This window comes from Alternaria postmessia (genome assembly GCF_024291825.1).
Source record: "Alternaria postmessia strain BMP 2775 chromosome Unknown scaffold_42, whole genome shotgun sequence".
NCBI classification, from domain to species: Eukaryota; Fungi; Ascomycota; class Dothideomycetes; order Pleosporales; family Pleosporaceae; genus Alternaria; species Alternaria postmessia.
The window spans coordinates 167705-191698 of NW_026260115.1; the positions used below are offsets into that span (position 1 = coordinate 167705).

General features: G+C 50.7%; 7 protein-coding genes across 7 annotated transcripts; 4 read left to right on the forward strand and 3 right to left on the reverse strand.

The window, feature by feature from the left end:
- Positions 1 to 194: 194 nt before the first annotated feature.
- Positions 195 to 6031, forward strand: J4E82_006867 (uncharacterized protein; the record flags this gene model as incomplete). The annotated part of the gene is made up of 8 exons (XM_051733118.1): positions 195 to 387; positions 448 to 481; positions 538 to 710; positions 1110 to 1120; positions 1172 to 1570; positions 2180 to 4644; positions 4698 to 5574; positions 5633 to 6031. The coding sequence occupies 8 exons, from the start codon at positions 195 to 197 to the stop codon at positions 6029 to 6031; spliced, it is 4551 nt and encodes a 1516-aa protein (XP_051587155.1).
- A 2789-nt stretch (positions 6032 to 8820) lies between these two features.
- Positions 8821 to 11628, forward strand: J4E82_006868 (uncharacterized protein; the record flags this gene model as incomplete). Its single annotated transcript, XM_051733119.1, has 1 exon — positions 8821 to 11628. One exon carries the CDS (start codon positions 8821 to 8823, stop codon positions 11626 to 11628), a length of 2808 nt encoding a protein of 935 aa, XP_051587156.1.
- A 2800-nt stretch (positions 11629 to 14428) lies between these two features.
- On the forward strand, positions 14429 to 16504 carry J4E82_006869 (uncharacterized protein; the record flags this gene model as incomplete). Its single annotated transcript, XM_051733120.1, has 4 exons — positions 14429 to 14599; positions 14647 to 15132; positions 15180 to 16114; positions 16255 to 16504. The coding sequence occupies 4 exons, from the start codon at positions 14429 to 14431 to the stop codon at positions 16502 to 16504; spliced, it is 1842 nt and encodes a 613-aa protein (XP_051587157.1).
- A 48-nt stretch (positions 16505 to 16552) lies between these two features.
- On the reverse strand, positions 16553 to 17927 carry J4E82_006870 (uncharacterized protein; the record flags this gene model as incomplete). The annotated part of the gene is made up of 3 exons (XM_051733121.1): positions 16553 to 16751; positions 16806 to 17436; positions 17507 to 17927. The coding sequence occupies 3 exons, from the start codon at positions 17925 to 17927 to the stop codon at positions 16553 to 16555; spliced, it is 1251 nt and encodes a 416-aa protein (XP_051587158.1).
- A 331-nt stretch (positions 17928 to 18258) lies between these two features.
- On the reverse strand, positions 18259 to 19075 carry J4E82_006871 (uncharacterized protein; the record flags this gene model as incomplete). Its single annotated transcript, XM_051733122.1, has 2 exons — positions 18259 to 18638; positions 18691 to 19075. 2 exons carry the CDS (start codon positions 19073 to 19075, stop codon positions 18259 to 18261), a joined length of 765 nt encoding a protein of 254 aa, XP_051587159.1.
- A 754-nt stretch (positions 19076 to 19829) lies between these two features.
- Positions 19830 to 21347, forward strand: J4E82_006872 (uncharacterized protein; the record flags this gene model as incomplete). Its single annotated transcript, XM_051733123.1, has 1 exon — positions 19830 to 21347. The coding sequence occupies one exon, from the start codon at positions 19830 to 19832 to the stop codon at positions 21345 to 21347; it is 1518 nt and encodes a 505-aa protein (XP_051587160.1).
- A 476-nt stretch (positions 21348 to 21823) lies between these two features.
- J4E82_006873 (uncharacterized protein) lies at positions 21824 to 23421 on the reverse strand (the record flags this gene model as incomplete). The annotated part of the gene is made up of 5 exons (XM_051733124.1): positions 21824 to 22876; positions 22931 to 23089; positions 23138 to 23214; positions 23265 to 23339; positions 23397 to 23421. 5 exons carry the CDS (start codon positions 23419 to 23421, stop codon positions 21824 to 21826), a joined length of 1389 nt encoding a protein of 462 aa, XP_051587161.1.
- Positions 23422 to 23994: the final 573 nt, after the last annotated feature.

Consider the following 23994-nt stretch of genomic DNA (forward strand, 5'->3'; position numbering starts at 1 on the left):
CCTGGCCTTAGTACCTGATTATCAATTCGTACGAACTTCTCGGACAAGTGAGGAAATCTCTCATCTCATCAATGGTGTGAGCCATTCATCATATATAGTTCCAACCCCTGGCACGACTGAGAAGCATCTCCTTGCAGAACTTTCATCAGATCAACACTCCTTCTCTGGCGAACTTAGTCAGAGATAAGCACATCATGTTTGGGAGCAAAACTGTAGGAGACGATGAGAGCAAGGTATCCTCGACAACACCGGATCATGACCAAGCAGTACATGAGGATGCAGGGTCGGCGACTTCAGCGGCTTCGAGGGTGAGTGTCAAGGACCAACCTCATGAGGGAGAAGTTGCTCAAGCAACACCCGAAGGAGGTCTAGTAGCCTGGCTGGCAGGTAAGTTGCAAGGTCGCCAACAGTCGGTTCGCTGAGATGCTGATTTATCACTCCTGACAGTCGTGGCTTTCTTCCTCGCCATCATGAACACATGGTGCGTAACAGACTCCCCAAATCCAACCACCCAAACTCTACTAACGACCGAGACAGGGGCATGATAATATCCTACGGTGTCTTCCAAACCTACTACGTCTCCACACTCCACAAAACACGGTCCGACATCGCCTGGGTAGGCTCCATAGCCGTCTTCCTCCTCTTCTTCACCGGTATCGTCAGCGGGCGTCTCACAGACGCAGGCCACTACCGCTATGTCACAGCCACTGGTGCGTTTCTGGTTGTACTAGGTACTTTCATGACTTCTCTGAGCGAGACTTACTGGCAAGTTCTCCTCGCACAGGGCGTCTGCACGGGTCTTGGGAATGGGTGTTTGCTTACGCCCATGTCGACGCTTGTCACGACATTTTTCAAGAGAAGGCTGCCGCTTGTTACGGGCATCGCGGCGTGTGGGAGTGTGACTGGGGGACTCATTTACCCTAGTATGGTGAGAACGCTGTTGCCGAGTATTGGCTTTGGATGGACATTGAGAGCGATCGGGTTTATACAGTTGGGTACTTTTGCGGTTGCGCTGGTGTGTGGGAAGCCGAAGAGAGCAGCGCGGAAGTCGGGTCCGCTGTTGGATGTGTCGGTCTTTAGGGAGACTGCATTCAACTTACTCCTCGTAGGATCCTTTTTGGTAGGTTGTCGACATTATGCCTTCCCACTCACACCACTGACAGAACTGCAGGCCTTCTTGGGCGTCTTCTTCCCATTCTTCTTCCTCAGTTCGTATGCGCGAGAGAAGCGGGGAATGTCATACACCGACTCTCTCAACCTTACCTTGGTTCTGAATGGCATCGGATTTGCAGGTCGGCTGCTACCCAGCCTGATTGCCCGGTACTGCGGTACTATGAATGTCTACATAACATTCATCTTCTGCTCTGCGCTATGCATGTATACCTGGATACCGGTACACTCGACTCCCGGGCTATACGCGTGGACAACTTTCTACAGTCTCTCTGTCGGAGGAGTCCAGTCGCTCTCCCTAGCGATCGTCCCCATCATTATCTCGGATACGTCTAAGATGGGAGCCTCGTTTGGCATTGTGTTCGCGGCTATTGGAATTGGCGCGTTACTGGGTTCTCCGGTATGTGGCGCTATCATTACATCGAGTGGGGGATCATATGCTGGAGCACAGGCATTTTCGGGCAGTGTATTAGTGGCTGGAGGGCTCATCATATTGGCTGCACGTGAAGCGAAGAGGCGGCAGAAACGGGAGGATGTTTGGGTGAAGATGTAATGGGCGAACATTCAGGTATAGCAAGCCTCCAGTGCACTATAGTTGTAGCTTTAGCTGTTGAGTGCGTTTCCGATTGGGGTAAAGACAGGATTATCTGAACGTCTTTCTGATAGGCATAGGCGAACCGGCGATTGATCCACTGTGATGCCAGCTTTAGAAGACTGCCAGTTTGGCCTGAGGCCGCCGTCTTACATTGTCTTCGGCGAAGCCAATCTAAGACGGCCACCCTGCTTTCATGCCATCGTATCCAAGAAAGGGCTGATGACGTGTCTACTAGGCACCCGTGGTGTGGGTAGACCCTGAAGCTGATAGTGTAGATCCTGTGATAGCGCGTCGTTGTTTACGCGTGTCCCACGTGTTGAGGACCCCACTTTTACCCTTCGTCGTGGCAACGTGCGTCGAGTGGAGCGCCTAATTTGGCAAACAACACGAGGGGCACACTCGTCGCGACAACAGTCAGTTTGCAGGAACACCAACAAAGCGACCGGTCTGGATGAGTCGATGAGCCAAAGCACCCAGCGAAAATACCGTGCGCCTTTTCGACCTATCGATACCTTCTCCTCCGCCCAGAAGCCTGCCTTCAAGACACCAGCGGCCACCAAGCCCACGTACACATCCGACGATAGCGACTACCCTCACGAACAGTCGACTTCCCTACTCGGCGATTCGAGCAACCTCTTCGACGACATCGAGAGCCCTGCGAGCCACACGAAACAGAAGGCCGACCTCCAACACAGACTCAAGATGGTGCGTGAGCGAGAGCCTCCCGTGGCTCCCCCACCACGAGATGGAACGGCGCCCCCACCAAAGCCTCTACAAGACCTCAGAAATACAGCACCACAGTTTGGAGAGACTAGCCCGTTGAGGAACCCTCTGAAGAAGGACCGCAGCAAAGAGTTTGCTCACCTCTTCAACAAGCCCAAGCCTGGACAGATGCGGCCGGAGCATAGTCAGACGACCAAGCTACCGTCGCAATACTCTGCAGCTTCTAGACCGTCGCAGAGTTCAGCTGCTAGCGGAAGTACCGATCCTCTGCAGCGACCCTTCAAGGTCCCGTCTATGTCGTCAAGTTCACGATACAGCACGGCGTCTACCTCGTCGACTGGTTCAGACATCTTCGAAATTCCCGCCTCCCAGTTCCAACCCAGACCGTCCCAAGGCGGCCCTGTACCTATCGCCCGACCATACAACCCCGCAGCCAAGACTAGTCTTCCACCTCCTCGACCGATCTATTCCTCTATGGGCCACGCCGATAACTTCGCGCCGTTGAACAAAGGAACACACAACCCGCTACAACAAGCGCGCCAGACGGTGATATTGGACGATGAAGACAATTTCGACCCAGATGAGGCCATCCGAAGAGAGGGTAGTCGATTTGGCGAGCCAGATCCATACGCCTACGTCGACCCTGCTGCGACTAGCGAGAACATCAAGGCGCTACTTGAGGGCGCTTTTGATGAAGAAAACGAGAAGATTCCCAGGACGCGTCTTCGTAAGAAGAAGAAGCAACAAGACGAAGACGTTGGCAACTCTCTAGCTGACCGGTTACAAGCGCTTGCCGTTAAGGACGAGGAAACTAAAGCCGAGGCTGAACCTGAAGAGGAAGAAGAAGAAGATGACGGCACAGTGGAAGGTCTCAAAGTGAAGCTCTTGCCTCATCAGGTCGACGGTGTGGCTTGGATGATCGAGAAGGAGACTGGCAATCACAACAAGAAGGCCAAGTTGCCAAAGGGCGGTATATTAGCAGATGACATGGGTCTCGGAAAGACTGTACAGTCTCTTGCGCTCATTCTCTCAAACCCTCGACCGGAAAAGGGCGTAGAGCCAGAGAACAAGAAGAACAAGATCTCTGATTCCACCGGCAAGGGCACTCTTGTCATTGCTCCACTAGCACTGATCAAGCAATGGGAAGCCGAGATCAAGGACAAAGTCACCAAGTCTCACGCTCTCAAAGTCCTCGTACACCACGGCCCCAACCGCACAGAGTCAGCCGAGAAGCTGAAGCAATATGACGTCGTCATCACCACGTTCAACAGCTTGGCGACCGACTTTGCGAAATGTGGTGACGGCCCCGATGGTCTAAAGAAGGGCTGTTTCGCCGTGTCATGGTATCGCATCATGCTGGACGAGGCGCATACCATCAAGAACCGCACCACGAAGATGGCCAAGGCTTGTTACGAGCTGCGCTCGCATTACCGATGGTGCCTTACTGGTACACCAATGCAGAACAACATCGACGAGCTACAGAGTTTGATCAAGTTCCTTCGTATACAACCGTACTGTGAGCTTTCGGCTTGGAAGGACTCTATAGCGCAACCAATGAAGAACGGTCGAGGCAACCTTGCTATGAAGCGACTGCAGGTATTCCTGCGTGCTTTTATGAAGCGTCGCACGAAGGATGTACTGCGCAACGACGGTGCATTGAGCTTCGGTGGCAAAGCTAAGGAAGGTGAGGAGCGACCGGCTTTCCACATTGTTGCGCGAAACGTCGAGACCATCATAGGAGAGTTCACGACTAAAGAGCGCATCTTCTACGACCGGTTACGAGATCGCACACAAGCTCGTCTTGACGAGATGATGGGTGGTGAGAAGCAGGATTATATTGGAGCTTTGGTGTTGCTCCTTCGCCTGCGCCAGGCTTGTAATCATCCGAACCTCACAAAGAGCAATGTCAAGGGTGACAAGGACGCTTTGACTACCGGTTCAAATTCGAATGCTGCAGCTGGCCTCCAGACTCCTAGGAAGGCTGCAGCCAAAGACGATGCCGATGACCTAGCAGATCTTCTAGGTGGACTCAGCGTTGCGGCAAAGCGTTGTGACATATGCCAGAACCACCTCAATAGTGGTAACACAGCTGCCGGTGGAGCACGTTGTACGGAGTGCGAAGAAGATCTTCTAGGGTCTACCAAGAAGTCCAAGAAGTAAGCCAGCATCCAGCAGAGTCTCGATAATGCCATATACTAATGCATACTAGGCACAAGTCGAAGAAAGACCGCAAACATAAGCACAAGGATGGCAAGTCCAAAACGCACCGGCAAGCGAAACCAGTCATAGAGTCCGATGACGAAGAAGAGGAGCAAAAACCAGCCGCCTCGAAGCATTCCCGCAATCGCCGCGTCGTTGTCGATAGTGACGACGAAGAAGAGGAGGGCGAATGGCTCGTTCCTGAGGACCAGCAACATGCTGAAGATTTGGGCAAGGCTGGCGGCACCGACGATGAGAATGCTGAAGGAGGCGGCGATACGCTTGCTACTGTCGACTCAGATACATCTGCGGATGAGGATGAGAGCAGGAGCAATCTGGATTCTTTCGTCGTTCATGACACTGACAGCGAAGACGAAGCGCCTGTTGCTCGTAAGAAGCTACTCAAGAAGCCACAAAAGGTCATCAGCCTTGACTCTGATGAAGAAGATGAAGAGGCAGACAGTGAGGAAGCCAACAGCGAAAGCGGCAGTGATTCAGACGCCTCAGACTCTGAGTCCGACTCAGAAGCCTCGGCCTCCGAATCCGAGACCTCAGAAGCTTCCTACAACGCCTCGGACCTAGTACCATCAACGAAGATCCGGCAACTACTCGCCATCCTCGAAAAGGAGACTGATGAACATAAGGTCATCGTCTTCTCGCAATTCACCTCCATGCTCGACCTCATTGAACCCTTCTTGCAACGCGCAGGTTACAACTTCACCCGCTACGACGGCAGCATGCGTAACGATCTCCGCGAAGCAAGTCTCCAGAAGTTACGTGAAGATAAGCGTACACGCGTCCTGCTCTGCAGTTTGAAATGCGGTAGTCTCGGTCTCAACCTCACAGCCGCAAGTCGCGTTGTCATCATGGAGCCATTCTGGAACCCCGTAAGTACTCTCCTATCCTCCCCTCTCGAGAAAACGGCTTGCTAACGCACATCGACAGTTCGTCGAAGAACAAGCCATCGACCGTGTCCACCGTCTCAACCAGACCGTCGACGTAACAGTCTACCGCCTCTCCATCCATAACTCCGTCGAAGAGCGCATTCTCGAATTACAAGAAGCCAAGCGTAAACTCGCTAATGCAGCCATCGAAGGTGGCAAGGCGATTAAGAACTTGACGATGAAGGATATGATGGCGTTGTTTAGTCGGGAGAGCGAGTATGATCGCAAGCATGATGATGATGCTAAGGATATGGAAATGTATGGCAGGAGGAAGGTGTTGGATGGGGACGATGATGACGATAGAGGGGAGGAGGTTGTTAGGAAGAGTAGGAAGGCGGGAAGTCTGGGCTTCAAGAGGACGGAGAGGAGGGCGGAGGCGGGTGCTTATGGACGACGTTGATGAAGGTCTGCTGGCGTTTTTGAATGGCGATGAATCACGGTCATGATTAGGAGTTCAAATTTTTTTTGATGAAGCACATGTTCATGACTGATTCGCTCCGATCATACTTGACTATCTTCCTCTAGATGATGGTGATTTCTTGTTCCGGTAGGTCAACGCAAGGGTCATCATTGTGATGCAAGTCCAACCTTAGGAGTCCTATACGTTCGAACCGCGAGCACGGAAGACGCCGGAGCAGTAGCCCCCCTAGATATATGTCGCGCTGAGATGTCGTTGTGGTTTTGCTACTTTCACTCTTATTCACTTCCTCCACCGGAAACCCAAGGTTTGTGCTTACACCTGCAAAATATGCTTCCTCCAAATCAGAATCCCCATCATGATCAAGAACGATTGCACCCTCCCAGAATCTTAATGTCGACGTAGAAGTTTCCGTTCTGCAATGTGCGACAGGCACCAATAGCGTGATGGAAGAACATTCGCCTTGCTTCTCTAAATATTCCATTCCACTCCACCTCGCAATTCCCAATCTCGCTCGCACTTTGATAGATGCGTCTGTTATCTGACCATATGGATCCTCTGGGTTGCGGAGTGTTATGGCATAGTCCAGCACTGTCATGTACGCAGTCGAGTTGTCTCGATCTGCAAATCCGGAACTGATAACTTCTCCCGATCTAGATGCCCAGCTCCAAGAAGGGGCGACATAGGTTTTCGGTTGAGGACTTGGGTCCCATAGCGTCCACAGGAGACAGTGAGGCAGGTCTTTGCTCCATAGACCCGCCATATAATCGGACGGTCTACTTTCATTGATTTTTCGTGCGATTCCAGATAAGGCGATCAACCTATCAGTACTGAAAGTCAACTGACACGATGTGTACTTGTATAGTATACGACTCCAATAGTACTCGGTATCTTCATGGCCGTCGTGCTTGATAGAATTGTCGATGGCGATATTATACCGGTATTGTTTGTACAAGGCCTGCTGAAGTATAATTCCATCAGGAGATGTCTCTGTGGCCTGCAGCTGCTGACATTCCCAAGCGACCTGAGTTCCCGTAAAGTGCGCAATGCGGGGAGATAGGATGCGCTCCTGTAAGACCCAACCCCTTTCGTTCACTGGCGCTTGCTCTACCTGACCCGACCAGTCATATGTCGACGTCAATATCCAGTTCTTCTTCTTCTCCGACCCATTCATGGGTTCTTCCACGTGGAGATAGTCTCGCGAAAGATCGCGGTGGGTGAAGCAACCATAGCTGCTGTCCGTTGCCCATGTGGCAGATATATTGAGCCAGCTGTTTGCGTACACTGTTCCCATTAAACTAGACTCGCGTCTCCAGTCTTCGGGATCGTCCTGCAGTATACACATACAGTCTACCCAAAAGTATTGGAACCCAAGACGAGCAGTGACATTGGCCATATCCTGGAACGTTTTTTGCAGGGTTGAAACAGCAATACCTCGGTGAAAATCTTCGATAGTTTCCTTGGTGAGCTGCAGTTTTTGGCTGCCCTTAGCGCCCCAACAATGACTGAGAGTGAGGTAACGTTCGCTCTCTAATTCTGAACTGCTCCGTAAGCGAACTTTGGGTTCTTTGTCCAGGTCACAAAGTTGGAGTAAACGCGATGGCATCCATAGGTTCTTGCGCTGGTGGCCGCATGAATCATGCGTTGATGTGCATATCTCAAGCCATTTTTTTATCTGCGATATCGTCTGGTCTGAGCCCGTAAAGTCTGAGAAGATCGACAGAGAGCTATCCATATTCTGTTCAGACGAGCTGGCAGGGTCAGCGCGGATGAAATTAGATCTTAGAGAGAAGCATTGCGATTGGACTTCTGCATGATCGGGATGGTCCTTGTCCCAGGAACATACATCAAAGCAGCGAACATCGTTCACACTCCAATTCGGATCGTTTTCATACACACGCCATCGTGTACAGCGATCGAGATCAGGCTGTTTCATGTCAATGTCGTGGTACTCCAAGCAGTCTTCTAAACAGCAACATAGGAAACAGCCTTCTTCGATAGCTTGTGCGAGGCTGGTAAGTGAAGGGTGGTGAGCAATCTCGCCCTCTGTTATTTCCCAAAATATTTGGAGCGCATTTTGACAAATAGAGCACAACATAAGGGTGGCGATTATATCTGGAAATCTCTGCTCCTTCGTGGTAGTAAAGCTTTGCTGCCTAGAAGTTGCGAGGGTCTGCACCACATATGCTACTCAGTAGGCCGAAGGGCAGTGTCAAAATGAAATAGTATTGTAGGCAATTGTACAGTGTGGATGGAGAATAATCGCATGTATTAGGCCTACATAGCTAAACTAAGGTGGGATGAGACCCACATATACCCGGTATCCGTCATCCTTAGCATCATGTGACGGCAATGACGATGTGTTGAGCAAAAGCAACCAAAGATGCGCGTGTTCACAGAATCAAGCAGCGAAGTCACGCTCCCAGGTGTGTCTTCATGTTAAGCATGATTGGCATGCTATGGTCGCGACCGATGAAAGTGCGGGGAAAGCTCTGGAGCTAACCCTGCGTGGACGGGTCGCAAATGGCCACTGGACGGCCTCTTCTGTTGACCTGCCACAACATGCACACTAATCTTGTGTACCCTCAAATCTGTGTCTCATTCGCCTCCAAATGCGTGATGCCTGATGACTACCTCACCATGCAGCGACTTACGTGCTTGGGTCGGACTTGGCGACACAAAGTGAGCAAACTTAAGTGATAAACAGCAGCTTTCTCAGCCAACTTCGAGTATCAGCTACTCACTCAATTTTGGCATCTATTCAAGACAACATGCCATCGTTTGCAATCACGCCGATCACTCGACAGGCGGTCGAGCTCCGCCTGGAGGAGCTGGAACATACCAAACAGTCCTTCGAGCAGCGATATCTCCTAGATGCGAAGCAGTCTGAAGAGCCCAGTGTTATCAGACGAATCGAAAGGCTTTTGGAGGATATCGAGAACCTTGATCCAAAGTTCGACAAGGAGGATGGCATCTGGACATCAGAAACCACCAAGCGATGTATTGAACAAGCCCGTGATGGCGGAATCGTTACCGAGAACAAGCTGCTGAAGCTTGAAAAAGCTCTCCTCGATAAGCTGAGCAGGTTCCGCAATCGCATGGAAGTATCGTGCCTACATTCGCGACTCATGAAAGAGGCTATAGACGTGTACACCGACACGACAGCTACCAGACTTCTTGAAGACATGGCCGTGGAAGATGATTTCGAGGTTGTTGATGACGACCGTGAAGATGCTCTGAAAGATTTTGTGAGGACATGTTCGCAGCAGACAACTGTGGATAGCTCCTCGATTGATGAATATCTTTCGGGCTTATTCGCAGGCGAAGAAGACCATTTGCAAGCTATTCGCAACGGAATGCGAGCATACGGAAGTGATCTTAGCAACGGAAACATTGAAGTCGATCAAGAAACTCTGAAATGGATCATCACGGACCTGATTCGATCAGAGCATATCAGCCAGGAGCGAAGAGAGACCCTGATCAATTATCTGCAGTCGCCAGACGCGTTACTGGAGGTAACTGCAATGCTGAACACGAGGGGCTATCGCGAATGGAATTACAAGAACGCAGAAGTGGGTTTACCAGTCGATACACGCAAGACAATCCGTGGACAGCACTACGTCAACGTTGAGGTTGAAGTTATCGACATGCTGTTCCTCCATTGCTGTGCAATCAGATGGGCGACGAAGTTGAATGAATGTCTCAGGGACTACTTTGATAAGTCCAAAGCGTTCGAAGTCGCCCCACTTGCAAGGGCAGACGCCGACAAGAGGGCTTTCTTCTTCGACAATACTTCATTTATGCCTCCACCGCCTTGTGGATACACGGGTCCTCCTTGTCCTCCTCCACCACCACCCGAATCCAAAAAGGGATGCAGAAGGAGTAAGACGAAGCCTCGAACCATGCGTCTCACCCCAATTGTACCCCCAGCGCCCCATGTGATCCATATGTATCCTCCTCCGCCGCCACCAGACATGCTCACGGACGTTGAAAGTGTACGACGAGATGACTACCAACGGCACTTCTTCATGTCACGTCTGCCCAAACATGATGGCGACGTACCTAAGATGACTTCGTCGAAAGACATCCAGGCAAGATTGATCAAAACCCTGGCTGTGGAATGCAAGATACGCAGGGCTTTCGATGGCGAAGTCAACGCTTTAACCCTGGACTTCGATCCGTTGGCCTCTACATTGCCGCACTGTACCATCATCACGGTGTTGAGATTTCTTGGTGTTCCGGACGTCTTTCTCAGCCTCTTCAACCGCGCTCTCAGGCCCAAGCTGAGCATTGAGTCTTCTACTCAGAAAGCGGCTAGAACTATGACGCCTGAAAGTGGAGTTTCCTTTGGCTACTCCATGGAGATTTTCTTCAGCGAAGCCGTACTCTTCTTCCTCGATCTTGCCATACGCAAGGCAACAGGATCGTACATGTACCGTGTACATGACCACTGCTACTTTGTTGGCACGCAAGTACAAATTAGCCATGCTGAGGAAGTAATTGTTGATTTTTCCAACGTTATGGGATTGAAATTCCGCAGTCTCTTCTCCACTGACAAGCTGTCCATCGGATTCTTGGATATAGACCTTCAGGTAAACTCACCACACGGCATCGAAGTCGGAATCGACGATTCCAAAGTCGCCCTCTATGCAGCCAACGCAAGTCTGAGGCTCAAGTCGTGTTCAACCGTACTCGAGTGGGTTCATGAATGGAATGATACTGTCGGTACTTATGCAGCCCATTTGCTCGGCCCCCTTGCCAACGTGTTCAATAAAGAACACACCGGAATGATCAAAGCAACGTACAGGCGTATTTACTCTATCGTTCTTGGTGGCAGCGATTTAACCAGATGGGTTGCAAATATGCTCAGACCTTTTGTATCATGCGAGCTGGAGCATGGTCTGCAAGATCTTGAGCCAATCATCCATCTCCCACAAGCCTACGGTGGTCTTGGTGTGAAGAATCCCTTCGTAACCATCGCTTTTGCCTCGAACGCGAACGAGCCCGCTGCCATCAAGATCAGAGATTACCTGAGCATCGAGGCTGCTTACTATACAAAGGCATCCGAGCGATACTCAAATCAGATGCCCTTTCTGAACCAGCAGAAGTTCGTGACCGTCTTTGACAATGATTTGCCGAGGATGATACAAGCGCTCGGTTCTGGAATCGGAACCGATGTCTCTATCCACACCCTTCCGTTCATCGCCAAGGCCGAGATGATGAAGCATCGAGAACGTGCAAAGTTTCCCTGTGTTACTACCAACTGGAGCGAGCCCGTTAAAACACCCGACCTCGTCCAACTCTACCGAGATCTTCTCGACGAGCCTATCAATGATATCGAAGACAGCGAGATGGTCGAGCAGGAGATAAACCGACTTTCGCTGACAGAAGACTTGAAACCATGGGATGAGTTGAGCCAGGAGGATCGATGGGTGTTGCAGCTCTATAACGAGGAGTGCTTCGAGCGGTACGGCAGCTTGGACATCTGGTGGGCCAAAGGCATACCTGTCGTGGTCTACAGCGATCTCAGAGGTCATCTGCTAGACGATGATGATGAAGAACATAGCAAGAACGCCTAGCTCAGGTCTTTGTTGATGATCTGGAACCGAATTGCGCAGTGGTTGGTGGGCAAGATGATCGCGCGAGATGTGGATGTCCTCTCCTTTGCAACCTTACTCACAACAACCATTCTCAGAGAGCTTTACGGGATATTTCGGGTATATTTCCAGTATCTTTGTCACGTTCAACGTAGCGACGAATCATGAAATCTATGATCACGATCCTCTTCCAATGATACGTCCAATAGCATTGAATTCTTTGTAAAGAGGCTCCGCGCGACAAGCCAGCTAGTAAAATTGAGCCCTTCCGATATTACTCGCTTTTGTGACTTACAACAACCGACCTCGTGACTCGGATCTTACCGTTTATCTCTTGACTAACTAATTCCTCCTCACTATCGCCTCTACTGACCCGAGCTGCGATATCGATGCTCATTGTCTTCATCGGAAAGCCATACTCGTCATCTGCATTCCCTTTCGTTTCTGGCCTCCTGTCCGCTGTAGTCTTGATGTAGCCGCGACTGTTGTATGCATGTACTGGGGTGTTACTGTAGACAGCCTTGGCTTTACGGTATAGACCCGGACCGCAGCCAACCATGATAGCGACAGATGACTCAATGATACTCCATAGAGCAAGCCATGTCAATGAAGGTGTTGTATTGCTTGCCCCAGTCGTTGCGCCAACTTGTATCACTCGAACAATGCTCGCGATGATGACAAAGATGCCGAGTGCAAAAAGGCCGCCGATCTGAATTTTGCGCGCTAGAGGTATCTGAAGGTTGCGTATGATGCCGATTGGAAGTAGCATTACTGTTGGATGCGTCAGGATATCGTCCCACTGCAAGGTATTGAGGGCACCTACTCATGAGATCTGTTGACAGGTCCACAGCAAATCCTTCCCAGAAGCTTATCAGGCTCTTTCGAACGTTGTCGGCTCCACATCCGTTCTCTACGAACCACGATGACGGTGAAGATCCACAGGCAGTAATGTGTAACATAATGGATAGAACCAGTGTCTATTGAGATGTAAGTGAAGGTTATTCACGGGAAAATGTATTGGATCTAGGGAACTCACAAGCACACAGTATGCAAGTACAACCCACCACAGCGTCAGGTACAGCTTTACGCCCACCATAATCCTCTTGTAGAATGCCAGTAGAGAAAACTTGATGCTCCACAAAGTGAGCCATAACCCTGGACTAGTAAAGAAGAACGTCTTCTGCGCATTGAATCCATCTTTGCTGACACTCGGGTATGGGGCGAGGCGACCTTCTTCGACCGCTAGGAGTCGAAATAAAAGACTAGTCTTATTGATGTAGACGCCGGTAATAGCCATGAAGAGCATATATCCTACAATCAACCAGATCTCGTCCCATTGGATGGATTTCTTCTGATCGCTTCGTAGTATAGCTCGCGCAAAAACCATGGCAGTCGTCACGACCATGAGTCCGATCGCAGTACCACGAAGGGTAGTTTCGGTGAGGCCGTTCGAAGACATACTAAAAGGCTGCGAAATTGTACTTGGAGAATGGAAATTTTGTGCACAGGGAGCAAGAGTGCTAAGTCTTTAACGATAACAGAGACGATCATGTCCGCACGTCGACCTCCTGGAACTTACCGCGACGTGATGTGTACCCCCACACCCTGGCCTTCTTTCCCTGTTCTTCATGTTTGATCCATCGGCTGAAGGATCCTACAAGTAATGCACCTGTGAGGCAAAGCAGAACATGGACGTCGATATTGAGTACAAACCCTTGTAAGCAGAAAATATCGTTACGTACTGCGTATGTTAAGATGTTCACGATTCCCTCAGAGCGAAGACTGACGACTTCCAAGTGCATTTTCTTACAGAGATGAGAGTTGATTGTCCATGCAATCGGCTCAGCCATGTACAAATCTCTTGCGGGGTGGGACAAAGTGGCGACAAGTCTTTTCGACGAATCTACCGTCAGCCCGGTTCAGACGCGAGCCGTCTTCATAGCTGTAAGTCTAGAATTTGACTGAAAGTGGCATCATGCATAAACGAGATTTCACCAAGGGATGTCTTCGAAACGATGACCAAAGTTGAGTCCTTCCGATGTTACGGTTCGCGGACATAAGCCGAAGGATCAGGATAGGGACTGCAGGCTTATCTAACCGACCCGCAAATGGGCCTACCTGCTTGATTCTAACTCCGAATTGCCGAGCGGCAGGAAGCACATGTGCTGTCGTGAAGTGTTTTGGGGATGGAACGACCGGCATGAAAAGAGGCGGACGGGATCTTGGGAAGCGCTAAACTTGCCTGAGCCAATCACGGACCTATCCCTGCTGAAGGATCGAGGTAATATCCTCCCCCGAACTGCAGCACTGCGGCGCAGTCGTGTCTGGAAGTGACATCTGCTTTTTGCTCATGCGTAAAATCCCCGATTACCGATGAGAAAAGTGTGCTCGAGTCGCTCCTCATCGAATATATGAGAGCGATACCGAAAGACTTTGTCTTCGCCGTCTCTTCACGCATTTTGGGAGACACGAAGTGCCTGGCACCGGTTGAACGACGCGTCTTCCCCACGGCCCGCTGACTAGCTTAGTGCCGCTAGTCAGAAGGCACGGGTGGGCATGCAGAAGGCGAGGACAAGAGCGAGGCTGCCATCGAGCCGCACCCCTTTGGTGGCAAGCAGCAGCGACAAATTCGCTTGCGCACATTTGATGCCTTAGACTCCTTCCAGAAGGGTCTCTGATCCTTGAGGAAAGAGTGTCAGAGCGCTATGCACATATAAAATCAGATCTTGCGCTCGTATAGCAATGGTTCCCCACCACCTTGTCGATACCAACCCAAGTCAATATGCGGTCATTTTTGCTTGCGACGTTGGCTACGCTCGTCGCTTCCCGAACGTTTGAAGCTCCCGACTTTAACGTCACTGAGGCTCTACTTGATCAAGGTGTCAATATCTCAGCATTGCCAGAGCTAGCTGGTCTTGTGGAGCGGTCTTCGGATTTGGCTTGCAACATCGCTGTAAGTGTTCTTGAGTCTGACCAGAGATAGAGCTGAAACAAACGTAGTGTTCTTCACTCGAAGTTCTTTACGGCAACAAGTCTGTCGAGTTTCAAAATGAGGCTGGCTACACTGCATTCACATCCGGGTTCTGGTCTGGGATCTCGGCCGATGTGAGGCCATACTGTATCTTCAAACCCTCAAGCCCTGCTGAGGTTTCTGTGATGGTACTTCTATCTCGGCTTTCACAATGTCCGTTTGCCGTCAAGTCTGGCGGTCATAGTGCGTTTGCTGGCGCAGCTACCATTGAAGGTGGTATCACCGTATCATTCGAGAACATGAAGGGCATCAAACTTTCCGGAGACAAGAAGACTGTCGCGGTACAGCCAGGAAACAATTGGGGTAACGTGCTGACTGCTTTGTCGACCACTGGTGTCACAGTCGTGGCTGGTCGAATCGGTGATCTCGGTGTTGGTGGTCTTACCCTTGGTGGAGGCATCTCGTTCATCACTAACGAGTATGGTCTGGCATGTGATAACGTTGCCAGTTTCGATGTAAGCAATTGCATATACCTCACAAGTCTTCTTCTAACCTTCATCAGGTCGTCACAGCGAGCGGCATTATAGTCACAGCAAGCCCTAAGACCTTCCCAGACCTGTACTGGTCTCTCCGTGGTGGAGGAAACAATCTCGGCATAGTGACCAACTTCAACCTGTGGACAAAACCACTCAACAACGACCAAATCTGGGGCGGAACTCGCACTTTCACCGAGGACGTCTTCCCAGATGTAGTCAAAGCATGGATCGACCTCACACTTGACTCAGCCCAAGACCCCAAGGCTGGCAGCTGGATCGCCTGGATAAATGCCGGCGCAAAAGTTGCTTCGACCGAGCTCTGGTATGGCGCACCAGCTGGTAACGAGTCTGCCATTCTGGCGCCTTTTTACAACATCACTGCCATATCAGACAGCACAAAGACTCGTGGCCATGCCTCTTACGTAGTGGACAACGAAGCCAGCAATACATATGGACAGCGTGAGATCTTCTACGACATTACAGTCAAAGCCTCGTACGAGATCGCTCAGCGCTCCGTGGACATCTTCTTCGATTCAATCGACGCTCTGTCAGCAGTAGAAGGCGCATTCCCCGTGCTTATCTGGCAGCACATCACGGATGGTTCGCTCAAAGGCAGTACCCGTAACGGTGGCAACGCATTGGGATTTGATGCCAACGGTAGCCCTATTCATATTATCCAGCTAGCATGCTCGTGGAACAATGCTGCGGATGATGAAACCGTATACAAGGTCATGTCCGATATCATGAAGGCTATCAAGAGCGATGCGGTAAAGTTGGGTGTGCAGAATGATTGGGTGTACATGAACTATGCAGCGATGTTCCAAGATGTTATTGCGAGCTACGGATTGGCTAGTAAGAGTAAGTTGAAGACTGTCGCGAAGAGGTATGATCCGACGCAGGTTTTCCAGAAGCTGCAACCTGGGTACTTCAAGTTGGATCGCGCTGCGGTTCCTGATGCAAGGTACTTTTCATATTGATGAGATACCAAAACAATCAATCGTATTGAGTTTACAGCGTTCCAGTCCGACCCCTCTCAAGTCCCTTATCCGTATTGATTATGGCCGCTTCATGCCGGACTGTCTATATACAACTCATAAATAGCCTTGACATCAACCATCGAAGTGTCCAGAGCCCTCTCAACGAGATCAATGCCATAATCCTCCCAAAGGTTTCTCGGCAAACTGTTCAAATCCTCGCTTATACGACCAATCTCTTCTTCAAATTCTTCCAGAGTGCCTACAGGACACGGCAAATGTACAGTGGAATCTCCAGACAGAATGAGTCGTACACAAGACACAAAGTCATCGTCACAACGGAAGGAACTGTATTTATTACGAACAGGAAGGTGTGAGATCAAGTGGTGAAGGGCTGCGCGCGACTTGATGATACCCCAGACATCCTAAACGGTCTCCATCGGTGCCTCGAGATGAAGGCGGTAGGCAGAAGGAGGCATACCGGCGCGTCGTAAATGCATCGCTTCCTTGATCCAGGTAGCGGTCTCATCTACTGCGTTGGATAACCAAGGGATAAACCGGGGGTCTGGCCAGGATCGCAAGTCGAGGCCCAGTCTGGCGAGTCCACTGTAATCTGTCGTAAAGCTTGTTTACACATTGTTAGAAGGTGTCCATTCTTCGAAAGGATGCACAACTTACATGACATGCCACATATCAACGTGATGGTCGACGCGCAGATGAGGCAGACCCCTGAGATATGGAATGAGACCATACGCATGGCAACGTGGTTTTGTGCAAGATCTGCGGTCTTCGCGTATAATCAGATGCCGCAATCGGAAACTCGCGTCCTGTTCTAACATTCCGAGAAAGCGGATACATTGCGAGGCAGCTGATTCGTAGTACCTAAGCTTGTGCGCATTTGAACAGTACCCGTGCTCCGGGTCGCTCTTATCTACAGAGTTGACGATTTCGTGCAACTTTGATATATGCAACGCCGTAGGCAATACCCAAGGTGGCCACTCCACGGATGAGATTCTCGAAGCCACGACCTCAGAAGCATGACGGCTCATAGGTCCTAGTGGGAGCTTGAATTCATTCTCACTCTTGTGATTAGACTCGTTGACAATATTGGCTTGAGTAGCAAAAGCTGATATGTTTTCAAGGAGAAACTGCATAGCTTGGCGTTCGTAGAATGTCGAATTCCGAAACCGGTCCATTACTTCATAGTAAGAAGCTTCTGTGACCTTATTTGGTAGTAGTTTATGAAGCTGCTTGCCCAGGCAGCTTTGGGGGAATCGTTCGGAGATACATTTTGCGAGTTCCTCAGTACCTGCCGCACGTAGTCAGCATGTACCTTGACTGAAGAGCGCGAACGAAGTCGTGTATAAGCTTTGTCTTACCATATGCGTTAAAAGCGATTACGCAAGCGTCTGCCTCCTTGTCGTGTAGGCGTGCCAGCAGAAAGTGAAAATGCCCAGCCCTTGAAGGGGGCGCGGAGTAATCGTCGTTGTGACGATCCCGAGGTGGAGGTTTTCTAAATAGCCATTTCCGCTCTCCAATACCAGCTGTCTCGATAGGTGCCAGGTGCGTTCTGAATTCCACAGCATTCAGCTTCAAGGGCAATGCTATCATCTCCGCTGCGACCTGCTTGCAACTCAGTGTCAGCGCGAGATCGATGGCTGATCTATCAGCATGTCGCAAGGTATTCGACTCGGGTTGGTGATAGTATCCATCGTCACTGAGATAGTAGGCGTAGATTGCGTCACGCAGTTCACGAGGAATGCGTAGAAGATAGCATTTCGGGGGCTGGGAGGTAGACATGGTGTGGAATTGACGACTGTGTGGATGTAGGTACTTAAGATCAAGGATCAAGGTCAGTATATATACGGAAATCACTCATGTCTGTTCTCCACGTAGAGAGCCAGCCAGTCACCAGGTTTCATCAGGCAGCAGTGTAACCAAAATTGAGTCGCTGGGACAAGACGAAATCGCAGAAACAAAGGTCGAAGAATGGATGCCTGAACCGAGGTGTACTTCGGTACCGTGGTATATGCTCCGTCTTCGGACCCAACCACGCATGGTGACACGGTTCCAATGATTCATGATGTAAAGCGAACAAATATGGTACACATCCACAATGTCATCATCCTTTCTATTTGCCGCCCACTCTCTTGTTCTTGATCTTGATGGTCTCTCCATTGACAAAAACACCCTTGCCCTTGTATGGTTCAGGTTTCCTCCAGGCCCTTATCTTGGCCGCGAACTGCATGACTACCTCCTTCTCCGGCCCCTCTAATAGTAGACGTGTCGGTTGCGGTGTACTCGCGGTCATGCCCTTTGGTATAGCGAGTTCGACAGGGTGTGTGTATCCGACCTTTAAGTTGACGAACTTCTGGCCCGGAAATTCGGCTTTTACTGTAGTTGCAGTGTCTTCGACTGAGGCACGGTAACCGACACCAACGAAGCGGAGAATGGCACTGTGTCCTTCGCTAACACCGAGGATGTGATTCTGGAGGTATGCGCGGGTGGTGCCTGAATTCAAGTTAGCCAATTGCGCAGCACGTTACGAAGACAGCACGCATACCCCACATTGCCTTCTGTTTCGCGTCTTTTGCGTCCTCTATTGTCAATGTTGGACCACCCAATGCCGGATCCTGGTTGATATTGATATATGGAGGAATGTTCATTGAAAGCTCGCCGAGCGGTCCCTTGATATGTACTGTAGACATTGCCTGCACTCTTGAGCTCCTGGCCTTAGCCGAAGGCGCAACCACTTGGAATGTGACTCCCTGGGGTAACGAGAGCGGTAGGGACCCGATCTTCGATTGACATGGTGCTGTTGAGGTAAAGGTCCTGGCGGGCGTAGGCCGGGAGAATACGGGTAACAGGAAAGTCGGTATTGAATCGGTCGTCTGGCTCGAGGCCTTCGCGAGGCTTTGGGCGCACCGCCGTCGTGCTGGGGCGAACATTTTGTCTTGATGCCGACAGATACGATCGCGAGAGTTTTCGGCAATCCCCAGCTCGAAGCTAGCTTATCCGATCCCGTGATAGCGCGTCATTGCCGTCTCTGATTGGTCGGCATATCGCACTTTCCCCCACTGAACACCCCTCAACACCACAACATTCCGATCGTCATCACTCTTTTTGGCGGAGCGTGTTGTGTCATGTTGTGCTTGAATTTGTTGATTGAGAATGCTGACCAGCCGGTCTCTCACCTAGGTCTGTATCTTTTGCTGTTTGACTAACAGCGTGTCCTCTTACCACAATTTTGACCTCACCTGGCTGTCGCAGCAGGCCAGCATGCTTCGAAAGCTCAAACAATGCGCCTTCCTCATTCTCTCACTACATCGCAAACTTACATGGCTGATCCAAATAACAATCTTACCGTGCTTGATCCTTCGCTTCCTCGTCATCCTCCACTGCCTTCCATTTCCCGACTCTTGCTTCATTTCGCTTTCAACTTTCTCTGTGGTCTCGATAACCCTGGCCTCCCACCGGCAAGCTAGTCATATGGACCCTCGAAATGTACTGACCATGGCGAGGCTCATAACAGCTGGGCTGCTCCTTCCTACGGCATTCTCTCAGTATTCCCCTCCAGCAGATGCAGCTCCAACAGTCAATGTTGATTCACTTTTCCAGTACACAACATCGAGGAACCACAGGGTAATAACACAAGCAGTTGAATTTGTCGTGTCCATGCAGACAGCTCCGACGTGCACTAGGATGGCTGCTTCTCATCTAATGAACGAATGCAAGCTACTGGAACATGCACCGGACTTCGCTAAATCTCGCCCAGATGCGTACCTGGATAATGTCAAGACCGAGTATGCCGCCAAATTAGCTGTTTGCGAACTATTGAGTGCCCAGCCACTCAATCCAACACCACCGCCTAATTGCGATATACTGGTTCCTGCATCAAGACACTGCGGGAAAGGCGGTGGCTGGTGGCATGCTCGGCCAGAAGTTCCCAGCGACAAGCAATGCTACCCAGAATTCAAGGAGTACTACTACATGCAGTGCCTAAAGAGCCTCCAATCCACACCTCAATACTGGACTTCATTCAGCAATGCTCGCCAGAATGCAGTCGTCATGTGCCAGGCTAGCAGAGATGTTATCGAGCGAGAAAACCATCTCGACATCTTCAAGAATCTGACACAAGTTCTGGGTGATGTGACGTCGACTATGCAGAAGACGACTGAGGAATACGAGTTGTTGATCCGTGAGCAAAGGCAGTACTCCGAAGAAGTCCGCGACTCTCACCAGCAGCTCAAAGAAGACATTCAAGCTGTGCAAGAGAAGGCCGTCGCCACAGTCGGAGCGCTTGACGACAAGTTTCAGAGTTTCATGGAGTCGTCGATCTCAGACCTCATCATCGCTCTGTCCGAGAGTCAGACCAACGAAATCGACCACATACGTGAGAGAATGCAGGCTTTCTCGCAACACTTGATGCTGGAGAGCTCCCAGCTCGCTGCATGCTTCACTGACGAGCTCCAACAACATCACGAACTGGCCAAGCTCAGCATTCAATCGAATCACGAGGCGCAGGTCGAAAGCTACAATGTGCTAGCGGGTTATATGACCGCCACACAACACACCATCCACCAAACCAACGATGTCGCAGATCGCTCTCTTTCCAAGGTGGACAGTATCGCTCAACGTCTGGACATCTTTGAGATGCAAACCGAGCACATCGCCGAAGGTTTCGCCTTTCTGAGCGCAATACCAGCACTTGTCACATGGCTTTTTCGAAGCTTCCTGGCCACCATCGGCACGTTCTTCATGTTTACCGTCCTGTACAAGTTTAACACTAGGCTTGCCGGTTACACTGCCGGCGCATGCAGTTCAGCTTTTCTCCTACACACATGCGGCATCCTCGACTGGCTTGGAAACATACCCTATGGTATTACCAAACTTCACGACCAAGGCACTCCCGCGACCGTCGCCAGAATGTCGTCTTGGCAGAAGGGTGCTGGTAGCGTTCTTCTACTCTGGGTTGCTGCGTATCCAGTGTGCAAACTCAACGCTTATCTGGGAAACCTCATAGCTGGCTTGCTGAAGCAGCTTCTCGGCCCGATATGGGTACATCAGTACAGCAACGATGATGGTATGAGGTTTCTGCCTAGTATCGAGATTCCCGCTACGTATCCACGCGACAAGGACAACCGACGTCTCAAAGACCACGTCGGCTGCGACCATCATACGGAATGGGAAACTCATGGCTCAAGGTCCAACCATGTGTAATGCAAGGCATCCCTTTGCCAGATCGTACTCCCCCTTCGACATTAACGCCAATCAGCATACGACATCCTCAGCACATTTAACTAGCATATATTACCTTCAGCGTATGCTACCATCGACATCTCCTGATGGAAACAAATATTTGAACAACCGACTCGCCTTAAAGCATCAAGTTACATTCGGTTCGCAGCATGCCCTTCACATTTTTCGGCGATTTCCAGCAGAATTTCCACGGCGTTGGAGGACCATCTTTTTATATTCTATTCTACGTCCAATATTTATCTGGGAACTAAAGGTCTAAACACAACTTACCAAGGCGTGAAAATACGCATATTTCAGGGATCAAGCGGGTATATGGCGAGGCAACTCAGTATCTAGTCTTCAATATCGTCAATTCATATTTCTTTACTAGGTCAAAGCAGAAATCTTACGCCGTGACCCATATGTCCAGTTCACCGCAAATCGCACAGTCCAAATCCTCAATCCTCGTCGTCACTCAGCTCTTGGATCCTCCCCGATCGATACGCCTCCTCGACCGGATTAACCACATCCATGACCCCCGTCGCCTTCAACCTCTCAAACAGCACAAATAGCCTCTCCGCCTCCCTTTCCTTTTCCTCCTGCGTCATGGGCTCCATCTGCACCTGCTCCTCCTTATCCAGCCTCTGCCCCGTGATAGGGTTGATCGGTATACCCTCATCACCACTCTCTGGCGCATGCTCCTTGACTAGTTCCTCAGGCATTTGTATGTTGTTTGACATGAGGAAACCAGAAGCGAAGCCGTAGCCGACGTTATGCACAAATGTCGCGGGATCTTCATGTGAGAGTTTCCACAGCAACATCGATATCCCGTTTCGCAGTGAGGGTGTCAAAGCGGACGTGGATAAATTGAGTAGTCGAGAGGACAGCGTGTCTGACTTTCCGAGGGGGCGGTCACGTTCTTCGGTTGTGGGGAGGAGTAACTTCTCCATTGTGCTGGCAATTTCTGCTGGAGCGACCGTGTAGATACGGTGGATGAGGGTAAGGAGGGGTGTGACGGTCTCATCAAGTTCTTTGGGTGGGTAGACGATGAGTGCTTGGTCGAGAATCTTGATCAAGTGGCGGATGTTGACCTCGCCGTCGAATGATGGGAAGAGGCCTTCTCGGCCTTGTTCGTTTTCGATGTCTAGATGGAGGAGGATGTTGACTAGTTCGCGCGTTGGGCCGGACAATGGCGGCGACGGTATTCCTCTCCGCACCAGGATCTTGAAAACGTTGGGTATTGAGGGAGCAAAGAGGGGAGCAAGGTCTTGTTTATGATGTATGATGTTGAAGAGTAGCTTGAGTGTTTCAGAGAGCGCCATGGCCTCCATGGGCTGTTCGTTTCTGCGTGGCGCGGATTTGGAGTATCGTTTCGCATGCCGTGTGATGGCTGCATTGATGCTGTCGACTAGCTGGTTCTCGCGGACGAGTTGTGCGTAATCGAGGTTCGCGTTGTATGTTGTGAGGAAGAGGATACGGGCGGCGAGGAACTCAGTGTCGATACTTTCTTCCTGTTTGTAAGTTAATACGGCTCTGTTTTCAGATTCGAAGGCAGGGTTGCCTACTTTCAGCTTTTCCGCTGCATGTGGACCATGGCCTAGATTGACGAGTATCTGGCGCGTCTTGGGCTGGAGAAGGAGAGCATTGGCTATGCATCGGAGAGCTTCCTGTGCCGCAGGTGTAGTCTCTCCGTCAAAGGCGTGGTGCCCTAGTGTCCGGAGGCCCTATCACGGTCACTATGCCGTCCGTAGACTCGTGGTGTGGTGTAGTACATCTTCCGTGAATATGGGGTCGGAATTGTCGACTGAACGGCCGTAGACTTTGAGCTGTTCGAGTAGCTGCCGTCTTTCTGTCCAGACAGTGAGCGCATGGCATTGATTCTATCCGAAGAAGACGTACGTTCAACAGACAGCTTCTTCACGTCCAGGTCGGTCTTCAATTCGGAAAGTATCCTGGTAACGTCGTCGAGCTTTGCTGGTACCCGTTAGCCCGTGATGATCTTAGGAAGGCATTCCGGAGCAGGGAACTGACCTCTACCCGTTCTTTGCGATAACATGGCGGTCAAGTTGTGGAAGACGATCAGTGCTTCTCACGTCACGTAGGTGGGATGAAGCTTGAGCTCGGAGAGCCCCACTATTATGGGACCTGCATCAACCGCCGGGGTCCACATCGAGGAACGAACAAGGCGCGTCTGCAGCAGGCAAGTATCCGTAGGCGTCTGTCTACTTGCGCATGATCTGATTGATTATCCAGGAATAGAGGATTGGAACAGATGAATCTAAGATGATGCGCACAAGCCAGAGAGTCTTGCACGACGACGGCAAGTCTCCAAGTCTATGTGGGGACGATTCCTTATAAATCCCCGTTGAGACGAAGGAAGTGATTCAGCAACTGTCCAATTACAGTACAATTCACACATTGCATGCGATGTGACTGAACATGTGGTGCTGGGTTTCAGACGCATGGAGCCGGTGTTGGCTCGAGGGGCCGTTGTCCAGTGGATGGGCACTTGAGGTTAGCACTTTACGCGCACGAGGAGCGTCGCGCTAGACGCGTCGCCAACACCAACCTTTGTCGTCTGGACCGGGGTAGTCGATCGTCACCTCCACACTCGCTCTACACGTCCTCG